This window comes from Vespa mandarinia, chromosome 2, assembly GCF_050613455.1.
Source record: "Vespa mandarinia isolate Hongniang chromosome 2, ASM5061345v1, whole genome shotgun sequence".
NCBI classification, from domain to species: Eukaryota; Metazoa; Arthropoda; class Insecta; order Hymenoptera; family Vespidae; genus Vespa; species Vespa mandarinia.
In genome coordinates this window covers 5,182,735-5,205,175 of record NC_140811.1, presented here as the reverse complement: position 1 = coordinate 5,205,175, position 22,441 = coordinate 5,182,735, and the positions used below count along the sequence as shown (strand labels likewise).

The 22,441-nt window shown below is 36.0% G+C and overlaps 1 protein-coding gene across 8 annotated transcripts in view; it reads left to right on the top strand.

The window, feature by feature from the left end:
- tei (irregular chiasm C-roughest protein teiresias) overlaps nucleotides 1–17,312 on the top strand; it is a 233,198-nt gene extending 215,886 nt beyond the window's left edge. For 6 of the 8 annotated variants that reach the window (XM_035888312.2, XM_035888310.2, XM_085664950.1 and 3 more), the window contains 2 exons: nucleotides 11,757–11,935; nucleotides 16,604–17,308. In XM_035888312.2, coding sequence (XP_035744205.1) covers nucleotides 11,757–11,935; nucleotides 16,604–16,840 — 416 coding nt within the window. In that variant the 3' untranslated portion in view covers nucleotides 16,841–17,308. Of the gene's footprint in view, nucleotides 1–11,756; nucleotides 11,936–16,603 lie in introns of all 8 variants that reach the window. The other 2 variants (XM_035888314.2, XM_035888315.2) reach the window with 2 other exon arrangements.
- Nucleotides 17,313–22,441: the final 5,129 nt, after the last annotated feature.

Sequence of the window (22,441 nt, the reverse complement as noted above, 5' to 3'; positions counted from 1 at the left end):
TTCATTTCTTTCTTTCTCCTAACTCTTTCTTTATCTTGTGTATACGTACAAGCACACACAAACACATACACATATGTAATACGTTCGTTCAGTCGTGTATCCTTGAAAACGTTCGATCAGTGCACAAGCTCGCGTTTTGTTCGAACAATCGTCTTCGAAACGCCCCTTTCTCTTTCAATCTCTTTCCTCACCTCTCATGCTCGATCGTTGGCTTTCGCGACTACATCCTAGAACGTCTCCTTTTTAGAACGATCGACTTAAATCACCCTTCGTCTGCTTTTTCGTTCGTCGTCTCGTTTCCGTTCCTACGCTTCCGTTTGAAAGCTCAGAGAATTTTCTTCGATTATTTCCGTCCAAACGTTCTTGAGAGCTCGCAGCAAGTTAACGTGAGAAAAAGACAAGGATGATATCAAAGAGAAAGAGAAAGAGAGAGAGAGAGAGAGAGAATGGAAGAGAGAAAGAAAAGACAAGAATCGTACTTTATACATCATACATTATGTTGAAATAAAAGTGACACGGTAAGTCTGTATGGACGATGACGAGGTGAAAGTCTGTGGAAGTGAATTTGAAAAAGGGGTTGAATGCAAACAAACGATCTCACATTTATAAGATCTTTAGTTACGATGGCGTCGCGTGTCTTCGTGGCTATTAATTCATTTTCAGAAGGGTAGAAACATGCGAAAGCAAATGCCACTAACAGAGAAACCAGGTAGAGAGTGACACGATTAACTCACTCTGTTTAATACTTACAAAGTGGAAGAAGGAACTTCTCTATTGTTATTACTAACGAAACAGTACCTCGATTATCACTTAGGTAATCGTATATATGTGTGTATGTGTGTGTGTGTGTGTGTGTCTGCGTGTATGCGCATATATATGTACGTGCCTTTATTTCTTTTCACCTTTGCTTTTCTCTCATTTTCTTTTTACTTTTTTTTTTTTTTTATCTATCTCTAGACGCGTATCACCGTTTCTTTTCTTATTCCGTGTGTAATGTCTACGTTCAGAGAAGAAACTTTTCATCTCCCTTCTCCCTTCAATGCAATTTGCAGTCACGGTCTCTTTTTTGTAAAAAAGTATATAGGTTTGTATAAGAACAAGTAGATATATATGTAGTATATATATATATATATATATACATATATATATATATATGTATATATATGAGTGTGTATGTGTATGTCTATCTGTTTATATTTCTGTCTGTGTCTGTATACTACAGAGGACTCCACCTTGATTCGTCTTATCGAGCGAAGCACCGTGCTTCAACCATTTGAATTACCCTCACAGACATTCTAGGATATTCCTCCCAAACGTATTTTAATCCTTATCCATAATGCGCACGCGCTTGATGAACTCGACGTATCGTTCGCCAATCGACCGTATGAATTTAACAAAATACGTAAGAAAAGTATTCTATTCATTATAATATAATCCATACTTGTATCAAATCAAGGACATTCTTTTTCTTTTTCTCTTTTTTATTCAATCGGATATAACTAAGTAGATTAGTCCGAGGCAAGTAGAGAATTTTTTGTAGTTCGAAAGTAATACTTACAATACATTAAATACATGCATTATGTAACACCGGATAAATAGTTGCTACATTTCCGGTCAGTTTGCATTTGTAGAAGTGGAAACTTTTGAGGTCGATCAGTTTATAAAAAACTAAAGTACACGCTTGATCTCGAAGATCGTTCGAAATGGTTATTCCATTCGGTTTGGCGAGCATTGTGTTTTTCCAGGCACACGTATACATATGTATATATACATATACATATATATATATATATATACACATATACATATGTAGGTAAAACCTTTTTCTCGTAGTTCGAACAAAAAGAGATCGCTTTTAAAAGATACACACACTAGAGCATTCGTCACCATTTGCGCACGACGGAAGGTATTTTGTGGGAACAAATGTATGTTACATTCTTTTCATTTCTCTGTTCCATTTTCCAATAATATATCGAATCGAATAATATATCGAGAAAACGGCCAGCTGCGTCGTGTGCTTTCCTCTTTCTCTTTCTCTATCTAGTTTCCATTTTCCTTTTTTTCTTTTTTTTTTTTCTTTTTCTTTTCCTCCTAAAAGATGGAATAGAGAGAAAAGAAAAAGAGAAAAATGCACGCGCGCTTCTCGCGGGTCAATTTGAGCTGACCCAGCACACGTCGATGATATATAAAAGTCAGTTTGAAAAGGGCGCGGTGTATGTTGCGGTTTATGCGAATCGAATGCATCACCGAGCAAATCTGACAACGTAATAACCAAGAGCCAACCCGATCTCGTTGGTGTTCATCGTGGAAAAGCATTGCTCACGTCGCTGAATCCAAAAATACATAGGTATGTCCATGGACCAATGTTATATATGTATAGGTAGATACGTATTACGTAACGTGACTCTCCTCTTCGATAACAATTCTATAGAATGGATTTACGCTTGTACGTTTTTTCTCCTTTTCCAACCTTTCCCCTGAAGTGCTTCCTTCCTTTCCAACCTTTCAAAGTCCACATATTTTTCCGAAAGTTTCCGCGTCCGGAGATCCAAGGAATTTCTCATTTTTTGATTTTCCCTCTTTCTCTTTCTCTTTCTCTTTCTCTTTCTTTCTTTGCGTAGATGCGACGCTCGTCACTGCTTTTTCTCTTCTCTTTGTCTCTTTCGCCACGGTAACATTTCTCACGATGGATCACGACGCCCATTCTCTACCCCTTCCCTCGCGATTGATTTCTCGTAGGTTTCAGTAACCGAAGAAAAAGGCGAAAACGAGGTCAGGCTTTCACGATAGTGGCGAAGTTAAAAAGTTCTTTTTCTCTATCTCTCTTTCTCTTTCTATTCTATAGTTATATGCGTGCTACTCCCTATCTCTGTCTCTCTCTCTTTCTCTTTTTTTTTCCGCCGCTCCTGTCCGGCTTCTGTCTTCAACCACTATCTCCATTTCTCTTTGCTCTCTCTCTCTCTCTCTCTCTCTCTCTCTCTCTCTCTCTCTCTCTGTCTCTCTTTCTCCCTCTTTCTTTCTCTCTGTCTCTTTACCGTTGGCTTACTCAACTCGGTGGCTTTCTGTTGGATGTATTTCCGAGGAATCGGCTATTGTACCCTTAGCGTGATGTGGGACACTCCGAAAATGGGACAGGAAATGCGGTTAAGACTTCCAGAGGGTAAAGAGTATCCTCCATCTCGAAACACGATTTCTCCCCTTTTTTCTCTACTATCCCTGTAACGTCTTGTCTTTCATCCCTTTATATCAAGGAACGTGTAACAAGGAGCCAAATAGAAAATGAGAGAAGCACCATCGGATCGGCCCTTCGAAAACTTTATTTCTAAACCGGGTATATTTAATTTTACGAAACGTCGTTATATACCTACGAAATGTTTCTTATTTCTTTTTCTTCTTTTTCTTCTTTTTCTTCTTTTTCTTTTTTCTTATTTTCTTTTTTTTTTTTTTTTTTTTTTTGATGTGTTTCTCTCTAATTCCTTCAAACTGAATTTCGTGCGAACACGAAAACTTGCCTCGCGAAACATTTTCCGTGAAAACTCAAGGAACGACAACCTTCGTGATATTTTCTCGCGTGGAATACTTTACCGATCGAACGTAGAATATTTTCCTCAGTACGATGATATCATCTTCGAACTCATAAGAATTCTCACACTAGCGTATCAAGAGCCTTAGTGCTTTTCTCCATTTCTCTCTCTCTCTCTCTCTCTCTCCCTCTCTCTCTTCCTCTCTTTCTCCATCTTTCTTTAGATAAATTTTATCTCGCATGACAGACGTAACTTTAACTACTGACGTCGTTCGCGTTCCCATGCCGGTGTAAATAAGTATAAACGTCGGTGCAAGCCAGCAGTAAATAAAATTATTCCTCACTATTCGAACGGTAAAAGAAAAAAATATAAAAAGGGAAAGAAAAATATGTACGTATCTCTATTGGATAAAAGGAGATAGCAATTTCTCTGTCGACTCTAACATTGTTAACGAAGCGACTTTCAATTATTCGTTCAAAAGCAATATATATAAAGGAACAATCGTTCGATCGACTTTCTCTCATTCTCTTTTTCTTACTCTACAAGTTACCGTTTAAACGTTCTATTTCCCCTTGGCCGGATTAAATACAGACATTCGCTACTCGGTGTGGCTCGTAACCACTCGGTTGTAACTTACAGAAACGTAAGTCCCCATTAATAGCACCGATAAAGAGAAAGGGTTCGTTGATAATCAATGGATCGTAATGCACTCGTTTTCGAGAAAGAAATAGTATCCCGGAAGTAAATACTTAGCGAGAGAAAAAGAATATCTGTTCTATATTTTCTCTCTCTCTCTCTCTCTCTCTCTTTCTTTCTCTTTCATTTCCTCTCTCTCTCTCTCTCTCTTTCTCTCTCTTTCTTTCCCTTTCTCCTTCGCTTTCGCTTTTTTACAATACTGCATTTATTAACGATCTGTTCTTCAATTTACGACTTTTGCATTTTTTCTAATACATTTCTTGCAAGAAATTAGATCTTTTTTAGAGATCACGAATATATTAATTGCTACGATGTAATTTAATTTTTCAAAGGATAATATTTAACAATAATAAATATTTTTTCTCTATCTTTCTTTTTCTTTCTTTTTTTTTCCTCTCTCTCTCTCTCTCTCTCTCTCTCTCTCTCTCTGTATTCATGCACGTATGGATGGTTGGGACAAGAAAGCAGAAGATAAGGAAGGCAAATGAAACGTCGGAGAAAGCGACCGTAGGGACAATGCATAAAGTTATTAAAGGGAAAGTGGAAGTCCAAGAGAATCCCTGAAGGGATGCGTCGTCGTTTGTGTGGAAGAAGTAGAAAAGAGTGAGACACGTGGAAGGTACGGACGCTGCGCTATGGTGATAATGACGACGCTTCGTGAAGATGGAAGTGAGTAAAGAGGATGGAATGAAATGGGAGATGGAAGGGAAAGGGTTAGAAAACACACACGGAAAAAGGGGTAGTCAGACGCGGAGACTGGTGGAGCTCGAAAAGGTGCCGCTTGGCAGCCATTCTCTCTTATCGTCCAGACTCGAAAGGTAGACTGAAAGAGTTCGTAGAAAACAGCAGGAACGTATCTAGGAGGGTTTTGCCAAGGTAGATAACGGAGAAATACGATAGTAAAATTTTAATGAACCGCCCGCGTTGTATCTCTCTCTCTCTATCTTTCTTTCTTTCTTTTATTCATTCATTCATTCATTCATTCATTCATTCATTCATTCATTCATTCATTCTCTCTCTCTCTCTCTCTCTCTCTCTTTATCTTTGTTTCTCTCTCTGTCTATCTCTGTTTCTCTCTCTCTCTCTCTCTCTCTCTAAATGTATTTTATTCGAAAATAAATATACGATATCAAGTTGCAAAGATAATAGTACTAAGTACTTTATACATGTATTTGAATATACGTATGTGTATTAAAATTGAATGAGCGTGATATGGAAATATTATTTACTCTGCTTGGAAGTGTAATTAATCATTTCCATCGAGGATGATGGCTTGTGAACAAATAGAAAGGATTATTTATAGAAAGAGAGAGATAGAGAGAGAGAAAGAGAGAGAGAGAGAGAGAGAGAGACAGTTTTTATGGATGACAGTGATAATTAGATCCAATTTCACTAGTGAATGATATCGAGAAATTTTTATCGAAAGAAATAAAAGCAAGATCATTTTCTGATTTTCGTTTTTGAAGATGTGCAGCGTTATCGAATACATTCCTGAATGGTAGTGATGGTAAAGGATGTATTTAGAGTAGATGGCTCCGAGTCGAGAAAAGATTCGGGATAGTGTAAAAGGGATGCAAAAGGGACGCAAAGGACGAAGGATGATTACGGAGCAACAACCCTTTGCGTTTGTACGACCGAAACGTTCCCCAGAGGACGTCTTATATTCCTTCTCTCTCTCAGTCTCTCTCTCTTCTCTCTCTCAGTCTCTCTCTCTTCTCTCTCTCTTTCTCTTTCTCTTCCTTCCTCTCTCTCTCTCTCTCTCTCTTTTTTCTCTCTCACTCTCTTCCACTCTTTTTCTTTTATTTTTTTTTCTTTTTCCTTTTCCTTTTTTTTTTTTGTTCTTTCGTGTGCATATCGTTCGAGTCCTGGGACGAAAAAATAAAACGAAAATCCCGAAAGGCGAACGAACGATACGAGGCAGTCGACCGGTGTCAGTGTTAACTTAGGACAAATTGAAAGCTCGAGGGGCTACCTAGCTCCCAATTTGTCTTTCCGCTCGTTTCTGTGCCTCTCGGCTTACCCAGGAGACTCTTTTCCATCATCGGCCTTCCGTTATATTCGAGAAAGATACTTTACGCCGATTTACGTTACCCGTAAATTTCTTATAAAGAAATACAGGACCGTTGAAATGTCTTTTACCGAGAAAAGAGAACACAATTATTTATTTAATTACATTCCGTAATAATAATAGTTCATACGTAAAGTGCTATTTATATATATATATATATATGTATATGCACACACGTACGTATATATGTATTTTTCGAAATTAATTTTCCATGGCATTTATAAGCGATGAAACAATCGGTGGCGCTGAAAATATATTTTAGAACGCATTCTTTCTTTCTTTTCCTTTTTCCATTTTTTTTCCTCTCTCTCTTTCTCTCTCTCTCTCTCTCTCTCTCTCTCTCTCTCTCTTTCTTTTTCTCACATCCAAAACACGTTTCTGTACTTTTATAACATACGTTTACTTCCACATACGCTCGACAGAGACACAATAAAAATAAGAAAGCTGGTATTACATAAAATAACGCACGGTCGACGCTTGTGTAGTAGAAATTAGTTAAGCGCATTATCCGGAGGTTTAAAACACTTTCGTCCAAAAAATGTAAAGATAAAGGCGCAGCTGCGAGAGAAACAGCAGCTGTGAGACCGTCTTCCCATTATTTAATTAGAACTACTATAATAAATACATGTTTAATCCGCGAACGGACAATGTTTCGTCTCCAAACGGAACGTTAGAATTCACGCAGTTAAATTTTCGCGATATTTAAGAATGTAACTTAATTTTTTTCTTCTTTATTCTCTCTATCTATCTATCTATCTATCTATCTATCTATCTCTATCTCTGTTACGGCGCAACAATGGGAAATGTGCCTAAGCTTTTAGATATTTTAAACTATCAGAATGAAACTGCATGTGACATGAGATGTGAGATTCAATAAAGTTAGAAAAATTACCATAAAATACTTGGTAAGGGCGTGTTATTAAAATTTCATTGAATTTTATTGAAAAGCGAAGACAAGACTATATCTCAAAATCTTGTTCCTAAGATCACATCGATCCGTATTATAACTTTTATTAGTTTTAATAAAGTTAATTTTTGTTCAAGCGTGGTTATCAGAAATTTCGTTAATTTAATCTTCTTCGACGACACCACGATCAAAACGTCAATAAGATTTTCTATAAGTTTTCCGTACAATTTCCTTCTCCTTTCCTCTTTAATAGGTCCTTGAAAATACATTGGATTTTATATGAAAATTTCTTATCCTTTCCCTTTAAAAGATATTATATTCTTTTCTTTATCGTTCGTCCTTGGTTCGTACGATTTACTTTCATCGTACTAGATTCTCTCATGAGGATCTTCTCCCTTGGGATTAAATCGCATAGAGATCGTAGAAACGGATACTCGATCTTTCGTATTATTTTCGTAACGTATAGTCGACGGTGCGGCTTGATTAGATTGTTTTAATGAAACCGACGAACAATGCACGAATAACTGTGGCCGTGTGTCGGCACCCTTGGAACAATGCTACATTTCTACGGACGTTATCGCTCTCACCGAATGGGTGTTGATGGTTATCGCCTTGAGGTACGGTTAGCCGAGTGAATCCTCACGCGCATAATGTCAGAGAGTTTCCACAATGCACTGTCCTTTTCCTTGTTCGTAGATCTGTCAAATTTCTTGATCCTTGAACCACATAAATTCTCTCGTTATTTTTTCTTTTCATGTATATTCAATGACACGAAATACAATGGACGTTAAAAAAATAAAAAATAATATCTGTCCTACGAATAATAATATCTTTAACTAATTACACTTATTTTCTCTTCGTATGTTTTAAATTACGGCGTATTTTCTACGTTATCGTTCATTTTTACTTTGGAGAATCTCATAAGTATTAGTCGTGTTTACCTCGTTAATTTACGTGTGCTTTCGACCAACGTCTAACTACACATCGTGGCTAATTTATCCCATATATTTTCGTTGAATTCTAGGAGAGCGCGTTTCGAGTCTCGGCGTCGAAGTAATTACGATTCGTATTTACAAAGCTGTAAAGGAATGTAATTCCGTAGAAGTTCTCGTTTGAAACGTGGACGGGGGAGCTCTTTCTAACGAAATTAACGGAAGATCGTTTTACTGAATGTAATAGTAAACTCTGGTAAAAAGATTCGTCTCTTTAGAGACTGCTATGACAAGTATATCTTTATTTTCTTTTTAAAAATAACGTACATCTAATACATATTAGTTTACATTATCGAGGATGTATGAAAACATTAAGAAAAATTAAAACAATACATTTCAATTAGTCTTAATACGAGCGTCCTATCGTCAAAACGTTTTTCTCGATCTATCAAAGTAAATACAAACGTCGATGGATTCGATCGTTCTCATTGTAACTTAAATAACTTAAATTACGATAATTCTCTAAATTCATGACGATTCATCGCTTATGCCGATGAAATCAGCCGGAATTTAACGCGTGAAAAGAGAACAACGGATGGATGATCGGTGAAGTGAGTAGCTTCTATTGCGATCTCGAGATCGGAAATTAATCGATTAATTAGCAAGCTGTTACGCGCGTTCGCGCGAATACAGAAGTAATTCGTTTCCCCGTTTAGCCGGACGCTCTCGTCCGTTTCTGCACTGGATGGCAATTTCACGCGTAGATTGCTTTCGAAACGAGTGACACTTTCGAAAGCGAAACCCTACACTGTTACGTTGCTTTCTCCCCCGACGTTAAAATATTCATTTCCCGCTTGATTATTCGACGAGAGGAAAATCCACCTTTTTCTTCTTTTTTCTTTGATGATTTTCTTTAGTTTTACCTTTCCTTTTATATACATATAACGAGCCCCTAGACGAGGCTTGCTTTCGACCTACTTAGAGTTTTCTTTGTTTGTTTTTCTTTTTTTACTTTCAGATTTTATTGAGAAATCTCGTTTCATCATGGTAAGTTCGTCCTATAAAATTATTCGAGATAAATACCAAAGACTTTTCTCGCGAATTCCCTAGTTTTTCCTTTTCACTCTATTCGCGATCTTATTGACGATAAATTCCATTAGTACTTTATTTCAAAGACGACAAAAGAATTTGTATTGATTCGAGACAACGGCCACTCGAAAATCGAAGAAAATTCCTTACGGCGGGAATACGCGACGGAAACTTTTTCTACCGGCGAAATAAATCACTGTACCCATTGCAGCCATCGCCCATGGCTCATTTAACTTGCTAAGAGGTTCTATTCGGAAGAACGGCCATTTTAAAGAGCCATCCGGGATAAGAAATTCGACCGGGAATATCTTTTTTTCTAGATGGCGGCTAATAATAATACATTGAGACTCTTCCAAAATTCATCTTGGATTCTTTTAGTTCGTTTCTTCGCTTCCCCCTATTGTGCGTTGGTTTAATAGAGGAACGTACAAATCGCGTTGCTACTGCTGACACACATTTGAAACTCAAATACTAAATGACATTCCCTGTCTCTAAAAGATTTTCACGAGGATCTCGAGTAGATTGACGTTTAAATATCGTTCATGGCCAAACGATGAGAATTCATTTTAAGCGCTATCATTTTTTATTCACGTTCGTTTCTAAAAATATTAGTCCCACGTATAAGTTTTATAATAATATGGTATATCATAGTTATAAAATTTAATTGATCAAAATAAATAATTAAGAATATATCATGGTAATATAGGCATGAAATTAATATACATAGACGAAGATAATTAGAAGGTTATGAACAATAGGTATTCCTCAAGTCATAGAACTATTACATTCCAATCTGATCTTAGTTGGTTCCGTTCTCTTTCATTTTAATTCGTACCATTCTACAAGTCATACATAGCGTCTTGGAAGATTCGCTTTGGGATGCTTTGCAGAGAGAAGCAAATGGTAATGAAAAGGGAAGTTCCTTCGTCGTTGTAGGGCTCAGAGTCCGCGAAACAGGTGCGATTCCGCGAGAATATTTTAACGTTCCTCAAATGAACATCGTACGAGGATTCTCTCTCTCTCTCTCTCCCTCTCTTTCTTTCTCTTTCTCTATCTCTCTCTTTCTCTATCTCTTTCTCTTTCTCGCTTTTGTCAAGCGGAAGAAGGTCTATAGGTCCCTATCTTGCCGCGGGAGCAAGAAGCACATTCAAGATATTCGAATAATTTCAGACGGAGGATTATTCATGAGCAACTGCGACGAGAGAGGATGTAGCGTTCTACTTCTATTCACCGTACAGATGGGCCAGCCGGGGTCAGAAAGGTTGCTTTACGAAGCGGGAAATCTACTTGGATGAGGAGAAGCGACGAAAGAGAGAGAGAGAAAGAGAGAAAGATGACTAACTGACGGCATCCAAGCTTCAATTAGTTCAAGTGCACGAACAAAGCTGACAGTGCGACATTGTGTGAAACGAGTCCTCGTGAGGTTTTCTTTGGCTCGTCTATTATCAAATTGATTGTCTCTCTTTCTCTCTCTCTCTCTCTCTCTCTCTCTCTCTCTCTCTCTCTTTCTCTATCTTTCTCTCTCTCTTTCACTTTGTGCATCTTTCGATAAGATACAAAGATCAAATGAGATCATCTTAAAGTTTTGTCGAAAATCATGCGTTAGCAATAAAGCAAGCTATTGGTAACATCTTAACGTCTCAAAGCCTTGAATAGGTATTGAATGCTAATCATCGTATCAACTAAAGAGCTCAAGTTCAAATTGCTTCGGAAGGATTTATTAACCGGTCTAACGATTGTTAATTGGCTCTACGTTATCAGCGATTGCGGGGAGCATTAAAGGGCCGATCCTCGCGTTCACTTTGTTTCATCACGAGCGAGCTAACAACCGAACGACCTTTCGCCACTAACGAGGCACAAGGCGCCGGTAAATGAAAGGGTGTATAGTGAATCTCTCTTTCGAGGGTGACGTGAGTATTCGTCTGTTCGATGCTAGGGCTGCTTCAGAGTGAGAGAGAGAGAGAGAGAGTAAGAGAGAAAGAGAAAAAGATAGAAGGAGAAAGGAAGCACCCCTTCGTCCGATTCTCTTGCATTAAAGTGCCACCGAACGTAGGATTTATGATCACGGGAAGAGCCGAACGCTTCGCGATACGTTCAACAGGGGTTAACAGAGCCCCTTTTCCTTCCGAAAACTTTTTCGAGATTTATTGTTCGCGCAAGCATACACACAGATACATGTGCACTAACATCATTTTGTAGGAATCCAATGACTTGACTTCATTTATATCGAATAGGTAGAATTAACGAATCGATTTTTATCGAGTTTACAACACTTTGTCGGGGAGATTAATCGCTACTTGAATCGGAGGCGTAAATTGAAGAGATCAAAGTTTTCCTCAAGTAATTTCCTTCTCTCTCTCTCTCTCTCTCTCTCTCTCTCTCCACGTAAATTTTTACTGTGATAAATGACGTAAAAGTATACTTGTGGATCAACTATCATAGATATAGAAAAAGACAGGTGGAAGAGATTATTAGATGGTTGGTTAGATTTATGATTATAGAGGATTAAATTGGACGATGGTCATTTCTTTCTGTTCCAGGACGACCCATGGTTTATCCACCCAATCAAACGGTGACAGCAAACGAGGGCGAACCCTTGGATGTCATCGTCGAGTTTTGTGCAGAGCCCAGTTATACACGAGTTTTTTGGATGTCCGAACAGCAAGTTTACATACCCGGTGCTCCCTCTCGGGAAGGAATACAAGCTCTTGACATTGAGGTAAACGATTTTACGAGATCAGAATGAATTTCAACTCCTTTTTTAATATAGTAAACTTTCTTTTGTAAATTTTCTAAAATGAAACAAAAATAATTTTTAACATACTAGGTATCTATTAAATATATATACATACATATACATACACACAATAATATTAAATTTTTCTTTTTCTCATATAGTCTAACAAATGTTCATATGAATTGTAGAAGATACATGTTTCTTGATTTCTACTGTTTCTCTCTCTCTCTCTCTCTCTCTCTCTCTCTCTCTTTCCCCCTTTTTTTCTCTCTTTCTCTCTCACATATATTCCGTGATACGTTTCTCTTATATATATTATCTGATGCGGTTTCCCAGAAGCGAATAATTAATTCGCAACATTCCAACGTCTAGCTACTAGCTATTTCTCTTCCTCTTCGAAGGATGAAATACAAATCACCCTTTGCGATCTAACACAATTATTTGAGGAGAATTGCTGTATCCTAACGTTATCGTCGAAGACTATATCTACATTAATACATGGATTATCATATCGCGTTTGAGTTTTCGTGAAATTCGCTCGTTTGATTAGTTTGGAATCAAAATAGAAAGTACGTGAACAGCGACGAAATGAAGAGATTTTAAGGAAATACATAGATATCTCATCTCCCTCTTTCCCTCTCCCCCCACTCCTCTCTCTCTCTCTCTCTTTCTCTCTTTCTCTCTTTCTCTCTCATTCCTTTTCTCTATATCTATCTTTACCTATCGTTTGTATAATTACAATGTATACAGAAATTCTCCGAACTCTCTGTCTCCCTCCCTCTCCCTCTCTCTCTCTCTCTCTCTCTCTCTCTCTCTCTCTCTCTCTCTCTCTCTTCGAGCACATCATTATAGCGGAATTGAGAATTTATCGTTTACATAGTCGCTTCAAAATTAATCTAATGAGATGTTAATTGATATAAGTCAATTATTATTAAGTTAGTATAAATATTTGTATTACATCTTTTAATCAACATAATCTTTACGAAATTCTTTCTATCTTCGAGAGAAATAACGGTATATATGTAGAACGTTCTTCGTGACGATGAAAACGAAAATAAGATTGAACTAAGAGCAAACGATGAATGGAAGGAAAAAGTTGCATGTGAACGTCGAATTGAGCATAGAAAGAAGGAACGTGTCGATGTGAAAAAAGGAGAGAGAGAGAGAGAGAGAGAGAGAGAGAGAGAGAGAGAGAGAGAAAGGGAAGAAGAAGAAGGAAAAAAGAATTGTCGAGAATAGAAAGCAAGAGAAACGAATAGCTGAAGGTAGAAACTGCTAGTGCTGGGAAAAGAATGAAGAATGAAATCGAGTCGAGGGGCTTCGAAATTCGGCGGTTGGAAACGTCGAGTTAAATGGAGCAAGAAACTGCGACTCTTTGCATGTGAAAATCTCGCGAATGTTCGCCAACGTCTGTTTCGAACCGCAAAACGAAATATCACCGACGAGGAGTCATATCGAAGGTTCTCGATTCAATTACGCGAACGTATATGAAAGGCAGTTATGCAAAAATGGAATAAACGTGCGTTGGCGGTTTACCAAATAAAGACGCGAGATCGTGGCTCGGAGAAAGCTAGGAATAGTCTAACTCCGTTTGGAAAATCAATTTGCTAGTTGTATTCGTTGAATGAGTACTCGGTTCTTCGATTGAAAAATTGAAGGTAACGTTGAACAAGCGATCGAGAAGTCTTCATCGCACTTCAGAGAATAGAAAAAAAATTCGCTTTTCAGAGATAGAAAAAAATTAGCTAACGAGCATGCAAATGGTTACATAGAATATAAAGTATTCAGAGTTTATCAAATTATCAGGGTAAATCGATAAAATCTGACGTAATTAAAAAAAAAATTGATTTTCTTCCGTGATTGGTAAAATTGGAAGCTGCTCGAGTATTGAGAGAGAGAAAGAGAGAAAGAGAGAAAGAGAGAGAGAGAGAGAGAGAGAGGGAGAAAGAGGGAGAAGGAGAAGAGTGAAAGATACGAGGAGATGTAATTATTGCCTGGTGAGCCGTGCATAGTACTTCGTATCGTTCGTTCATCGCTATCAATTATCTTATAAACCTGTAGGCTATGTTTGACCTACGATCGATTCAATTCGATTGATTTCTTATCTTTCTTTTTTCTTTTTTTTTCTTTTTTTTCTATTATCCGATCAACGAGCGATGAATAATAAAGCGGCGAAGCGAGGAAGTACATGGAATGAGTAAAAAATCAAGTAAATAAAATGAGAAAAAGAAAGAAAGAGGAATGAATAATTATTAAAACAAGAAAATAAAAAATTTCTGTCGCAAGAAAATTTCTTCGTAATTATCGTAGAAAATGGAAAGAACTATCGGTTAACGAGCATCATAAGATAAGAAAGACAGCGTTTGAACTTGTCAGAAATTTATCTCGAACACTTAGAAGCTTCAAAAGTCGAACTACGATGCTTCAAGGAATTCGAACGATTTTTACGAGCGACGTTCGTTTTAAAAAGATCGCTCTCGACTCTTCCCCTTCAACATTCATCCTTATAATCTTCGAAATGGAAGTTCTTGCAAAGTTAAGCCACGGACGAACATCGCTCAGTACGTTGATAGATTGTTTTGCGAAAACGAAACCTTTTCCCTCGAACCTTTCGAATTTATCAACCATATTTACTCGAGTTTACACTTCTCATATTTTTCATTGACACGTAGTCGCCAAGTTTAATGATGCTTTTTGCTCGTAAATTACACCGTAACGACATTGACCCTTTGGAGTTTCATTTATCGAGCGACATTGTGATGTTTCGTAAAATAGACGAACGGTCTTTGTTTCATGCGATAGATCTTCATTTTCTTTCTTAATGAGAAACTTCATTAATTTTTGTCTTCCTTTCAAATGAATTACTCTTCAGGATTTTAATATCGATGAATGAAAAAGTGCGTCCTCGTTGAAAAAGTTTTAAATTAAAAAGGAAAGATGTCGATCGACTTTGTTTCGCTAATCAAAATGCTTTACGGTATTTTAGAAAAGCAATATCGTTTCGTTCGTCTGTCTTATTCATTTTTATTCTCGATGAAAATCTGTTCATGGAAAATTTCAAAGAGAGAGAGAGAGAGAGAGAGAGACACTCGATATAAAATCACTGCAAGCCTATGCAAAAATGAAGCTACGCTAATATAGTTGCTACGAACTAAACGAGTCTTTCTCTATTCATGTGTCCCTTTCTTTCTTTGTCTCTCTCTCTCTCTCTTTCTTGTCCTCTCTCTCTCTCTGTCTCTCTCTATTTCTTGTCCTCTTTCTCTTTCTCTTTTCTTAACGCTCATTTACGAGCCTCCCTCGTTGGAAAGATCTAATCGAAAACGTTAACAAAAACGCGACGAATTAATTATCTGTTAAGACGATATTAACGAGAAAACTTGTAAACGAGAAAACTTATTAAGAACGATAATAACGAGAGAGAACTAAACGTTCCTCTGAACCTCTCACATTACTTTTGCTATTATACTCGTTTATAACTCATTTAAAAGAATCAATTGTGAACCAAAGAAATTCGTCTTCTTCATGGTGAAGAATATTTGACGTTCCTTCTGAATAAAATAAAATAAAAAAAGAAAGAAAAAATTGTAAATTGAAATATTTCAAAAAATGAATATACAGGAAGTATTTCAAATTGTCTTTTAACACTTTTAAATTTCTTTTCGAGTCTTTTAAATTAACAATTATATTTTACGATTATTCCGAATGAAATTTTTGTTTTAAAACAAGAAAAAGGAAAACGAAATAACATTAAAGATATTCGAGTTAAAATGGAACAGGCAGTATAACAGTTTCCTATTTGACACTTGGAAACCTTAATCGTACTAGCATGCACACACAGTGAGAGAGAAATAGATTTAGTTCAAACAATGAACACTTCCCGGCACGCGTGACCGAGTATACGAGTACTTGAATTCCTCTTCGTGAGCTTGTATCTGTGTGGTATCGTAATACGTAGAGAGAGAGAGAGAGAGAGAGAGAGAGAGAGAGAAAAGCAGAGAGAGGGAAAGGAATAGAGTAGGACAGAGATAGAAATAAAGTTTCAAACGCCATGTTACACGAGTGAAACGCTAAATGGAAACTAGAGCTGGCATGCATAACTCACTGTACGATAAACGATTAAAGCGCATTACCCTTTCTTAATCATTAGTATTTCCTTGACTTAACGTTCTAACTCGCTCGTCGTTCTAACTTTATCGTAAAATCTTGAAAGTTAAAAGCCGTATATCTTCAAAGAGATACAAATTTCTTGTTTATGTCATTAAAATCTTCATCTATCGATGATCATTATTAATTTTAATAATTTTTTGTTTAGAAATAAACATTTAAAAAGATTACGATAATATCCATGAAAAACGAGATAGGATTATAATTATTATTTAAAAGAGAGAATTTTAATTAATTATTTAAAATATCCCATATTGGGACGATAGAAAAGAAGTTGAAGAAAAAAAGAAGAAAAAGAAAAAGAATTGTAAAAAATATTGTCTATTGAATTCGCTTGTAATGAAGCAATATGTTATAGCATTAAAAGTCTCTAGCTTTGAAGAATTTTTCGTTTTTTCGTGAAAGCGGAAAAACGAACGGAGCGCAATAGCCATAGTAGCAGCTCGTAAATGTCTTCTCGTCGTTGTTGGTTTTTTTTTGTTACAGAACGGTGGTACCGAGACGTGCTACAGGGCGATTTTACGCTTCGAAACGATTCAGTGGTCCCATGCTGGTGAATGGTTGCTGCTGGTACGCTCGTCGAAAGGGATCGCGGACGCTTCCGTTTTACTCAACGTGACGCGTGCTTCCGGATACAGCCACGCCCACCTCCGTTCGATGGCTCCAGCGTCTCTCCTTCTCTGCCTGACCTTGGCCATTATACAACAGCAGCATCCACGCTGAACCATACCGTTCTACGGATCTTTGGAAAAAGTTTCGAGGGGGATGAAAGTGGTGAAAAGGATAGTAGAGAGGGTAGGATGACGAGGGAGAAGGGGAAGGAAAGAAGAGAAAGAGTATAAGAGTTCTACTGCCTCGAGAGGAAGCGATACGAAGGAGAGGAAGAGAAAACGTTCAAACTTTCGACGTAAACTTTGTAAATAAATATCGAAGTTCGTGCGAGAACCGAATCGATCGTAGATCGAAGAACATCGATCTGTTCGCAAAGTCCTAAGAAAACGACGATAATAACGCATTTTATCCTGCCCTAATCGACGAATCCCTTGCGAAACATTTTACGGACCACCATCGTTTCTCCGATAAGTATGGAAGGTACCCCACGAGGAAAGCATGGTTTTTCTTTCTTCAAGAGGTATCAATTAGCATTTAATAAAAGAGTGTGTATGTATATATATATATATATATATATATATATATACATATATATATATATATGTATGTATGTATGTATGTATGTATGTATGTATGTATGTATGTATGTACGTATGTATGTATGTACGTACGCAGAAAACGTGTGTAATTCGTATTACATGCCTATGTAATATATACATAATGATAATAATAACATTAACGATAATATGGATAAAAGATAATACACGATACATTATTGAACGATATGTGTTACATATTGAGTAACGATACGTATTACATGGATTCGCATATGTTATTATGGAAAAGTGATAAACGTTATCGGTAAAGTTCCGTGAACGTTTATGAAGAATTCGTTGAGAGAATTGGAAATTTTTTGTTTGTTCGTTTATTTGTTTGTTTGTTTATTTGTTTGTTTTTAGGGCAAGATTGAGCGTATAAAAACTATATGTATATATTTGTATAGATCAGTTTTAAGGGAGCATGCACAGCGTATACTTATTCTCAAATGGGTAAAGATAAGGGTAAAGCGCGAGATAATAGGATTCAGACGAGGCGACGACCAATTACGTTCGTTTCGAGCTTTTTCCAAAGCGACGAACGTCGCGTACCGTCCGTCAAATGCGGCCGAGCGACTCGTCGTAAAAAAGCCGGGTAAACTCGGCGATGCGTAAACTCTCATTTTCATCGCTGAATATCCCCGTCGAGATTAAACGTAAAAGATTTAGTTATGGAAAAACAAAAAAGAATTAAGAACTAACGCGTTATGTATTACAGCGAAGATAAATAGGTAAAAGATCGAAATAAAAAAAAAAAAAATTGTTGTATATTATTTTTAGGTAATTACCTAGAATAAGTTTAAGAATCAATAGAGTGTATATAGTGATTGTAAATGCATATAGGGTGCCGTACGATGTGCCGTACGAACGAATTATACAGTGACGCTGTTAGAGATATATTTATTATTCGTTGATATATTTTTATAAAGTTTTATTTAGCCATAAGTTATCGTTCGCCTATCCCTTCCCGATACATCGTGGCACGCGCCATCGTTCGTTCGTTCGTTCGTTCGTTCGTTCGTTCGTTCGTACGTACGTGCGTTCGTTTTTATTCATAGAGAAAGTAATAGAAGCTAAATTGGGATGGAAGAGAGGAAAAGCGACGGCCATTTTCGATTTAGAAGTTTTCTCCGTAAGAGAAAAACGTTTATCTACGCGTTAAAACGTAGTGTCACCCAGTCGACTCTCATCCTCCGAATGGACAATTCTAAATCGAAGTTAACGATAGTTACCGTTACTGCAGAACCGTGTAACATTGTCGTTACCATTGTTTGATCTCTTCTACTAGTATAGTAGTAAAAGTTTGGCGTAACTCCCTCGCCGTTCGGTCCATTCTTCGCTCTCTTCCTCTCTCTCTCTCACTCTCTCTCACTCTCTCTCTCTCTCTCTTTCTTTCTCTCTTTCATTTTCCAATTCTCTCTTCAATCCTCTCTCTTCCTCTCATTCGCTTTTTAAACCTTTCTCTCTCTCTCTCTCTCCCTCTCTCCTTTCTCTCAAATTCGTTCGCTTCGTTACGCGAACTTTCCGTGAGTTCTGCGGTTCCTAATTTTTAAAAGTGCATATATATATATATATATATATGTGTGTGTATATATATATATATATGTATGTGTACACATATATAGTTCACCAAGGGATATTTAATTCCATTCGCGAAACAGAAAATTTGCGCGATAGCCGGACACGGTGTCGGTGTATACTTATAGATAAAATGAAATACCTGATGTCTTTAATTTTTTCCTTTCCTTTTTCCTTTTCTAATTTTAAACGACGAAACACAATTTCATTATTGCGTAAGGTGTTCTAAGTAAGCAACGTGATGTAATCGTTGTACTCAATGACGCCTAAAAGTCCAATAAATGATATTTACAATACACTTATGCCAAACCTATCTCTATTTCTCTCTCTCTCTCTCTCTCTCTCTCTCTCTCTCTCTCTTTCTCTCTCTTTTTCTCTCTTTTTCTCTCTTTTTCTCTCTCTCTTTTCTTTTTTACTTTCTCTTTGTCTCTTCTTCTTTACTTTTTCGTTTCTTCAACGGTAAGTTACTTTCTCAAAGTGGACGAATGACATTCTTTAACAAATTCCCCGACTTTTATTAGAAATTCTCTTATTAAAATTTTAATACTGTTCTTGATAAATGCCGAATAAATTTTATAAACAATATAGGAAAGTAATTTTGTAACATTATATTTTGCGCTGCCTTTCCTGCTTTGTTTTTTCTTTTTCAATATTTTTGTATTATGCAAAATAGAATATATTTGTTTTGACATTATTCGACGTAGTTCTCGTTTAAAAAAAAAAATTTCTCGTTTTAAAAAAGCGTTGAGAGCTTAACGATAGTACTGGTAAAAAAATCACTCTTCGAATATCTTGTTTTTTAAGTAAACGAAACGTAGACAAGACAATATGGAACAATATACGGTAGAGTTTATATTTTCGTTTCTATAGAAATAAAACAAAAAAAAAAAAAAAAAAAGGGAACGAATTCTACAATATTCGACTATATTGAAACACGATTGAACAAAAGGAAAAGCAATCGGGATAGTGAATGAATATCAATTAAAATATAATTCGTAATGGAAGATAGCTTGGGTCGAAGATAAAAGGGGAAGATAATTTCGTTCCTGTCGCGAAACTCTCATCATCTACATAGACAAGAGCGTAACATTGGTACTTATAACAGTACCACTCTGCTTAAATATAACAAGCTTCCCGTTAGTTCGGAGAAACGAGAAAGGAAGAGCGAGAAAGATATTCCTAGTCTGCCGGAAGTCTACCTCGTTCTCGGTGTACGAGAAAACAAGGCGGCTTTGTCTCACTGTATAACCACCAGCACTACCACCAGCATCAGTATGAACATTACCACCACCAAGAGACCACCAACACTAACGCTATGGCCAACCTCGCGGAAACTACCTTCCTTCGCTACCTTTGCGAATTCGCAATTTCAGCTTTTCAGACGTTACGCTCGGCTTGAAGAGGCGAGAGGCGTAAAAAAAAGAAAAAGGAAAAAAAAAAAGAAAAAGAAAAAAAAAAAAAAAAAAAAAAAAAAAAAGAAAAAAAAAGAGAAAAAAGGAAAGAAAAGAAAAAGAAAAAGAAGAAGAAGAAGAAGAAACGAATGTACATCACCGGCATCTTTGCCAGTTTGAACAATAAAACGTGAAAGAATATTGTTATTCGCGCTTGAAAGGTCAAACGTTTGTATCGTCGTCGTTGAAATAAAATTCTCATATTAATCCTACAGAAAGGCGAAGTGCCTTATTTGAAATGCCTTTCGAATTTTTGAGTCGATTAAATGTTCATAACTATGCCAATATGATAAAACGAAAAGCGATAATACGAATTGGATAAAAATTCATTGGTTATCATGAAAATCCATTGAGTAGAATTTTCTAAATCGATCCAACGTAAATTTTGATTATAGTTTTATTCAATTTTGTTTCTCTTTTTTGTTTTTTTGTTTTTTTTTTTTTTTTTGATCTACGTTTTTATTAATAATAGGATCTGCTTGCAGTATACGTCATTATATGATCGAATCGATTTCGTTAATGTCGCAACATTAATTATTCTAAAACGTAATTTAACTATAAATCTTGGTCAAGTGAAATTAGAACAAAGTCCAAATACGTCATCCGAAGAGTAAAGTTTTAAGAAAGATAGGAGATACCATTAAACAAAGCAGATTCATCCGCCAATCCATCAAAACTTTGAGATTGTTTACTTTAGCTAAGAAAATTTACTTGACACACAGGAACAACTATGTATGACTATTACTTCAAAACATCGAAAGAACAACAAGCATCAGTACAAGTACGAACGACAACGGTGATACACCTATACGGTGTATGGCATTTCAGGTATATATACATATATAGTTGTTAATTTTTTAATATATTTCACATTAAAGTTTTTAATATTCCTTTCACTTTTTTATTTCTTTTCCTTTTTTCATTAATCTCCGGTTTCTCTTTGTACCTTGCAATTAGAGAAATGGAAGTATATTATTTCGAATATATAAATTAATTTCCTGTATTATCGACGAACGAAAATGATTTTATTATCTATAAGGTTTATTGATCTTTCTCATATTCTCATATTTCTCTTTTGTCGAACTATCGTGTATGTCTCATCTTTAATATTGTTCATGTATGAATGGACATGTTCATTATTATTCATCTATGATATACATATTCAATATCATTCATTTTCAGTTCATTTTTTTTTTTTTTTGATAAATATATTCAATATTGTTCATATATTATAAATATATTCATATATAATACATTAAACATGTTCAATATTATTTATACAGATACAATAAAAACATTCGATATTATTCATATATGATGATTAATTTTATACTTAAAAGATAAAAATTGGATTAATGGCATTAACATTTTTCTTTAACGTTAAATAACAATAGAATTGGACAATAAAAAGCTTATTTTCAAAATTTATTTTTCTCCAATGATATCTTGACGATATCGTGTACATACGTAAAACGAATGTTGATTAAATAATTTCTTTAAAATGTATTTAAAAAGTTAACGAAAAAGAATTGTAAAATCTTTTAAAGAATAAGTTTTATCTTTCGTTTCGTTTACATTATATATTACAATTATTTATTATATCCTTTTATATAACTCTTCAATAAACCCTTCAATTAAAATAGACATCGTATATTAAGAAAGTATATGACGTTAATAGACAATAACGATATGTCAGTTTTGACATCAAGAACGACGTTATTGTTGAATATAAAGAAGGGAAAGTAGAGAGAAAGAGTTTACATAAAATAGCCGAGACGAAAGTTTTTTTCTGGTAGCAAGAGTAGTTGTTAATTCGAGGGAAAATGAAGAATAAATAACTTGACTATCTTCGTTACGATATTGCTAGCATTTATCTAGACGAAGCTTTTCTCTATCTTTCTCTTGTTGAAAATCAAGTTCATCAGAAGGTAGACAATTAACAAAAGGAGCGAAGCTTCGCTCCTATCCTCTCACGTCGTCGATGGGAGAAAAAGGAAAGAGATGGAGAAGGAACGAACGAATATAGTGTGTGTGTATAAGAGAAGGAAAATGAAAAAGGAAGAAAGAAATAAAGAAGGAAGAAAGGA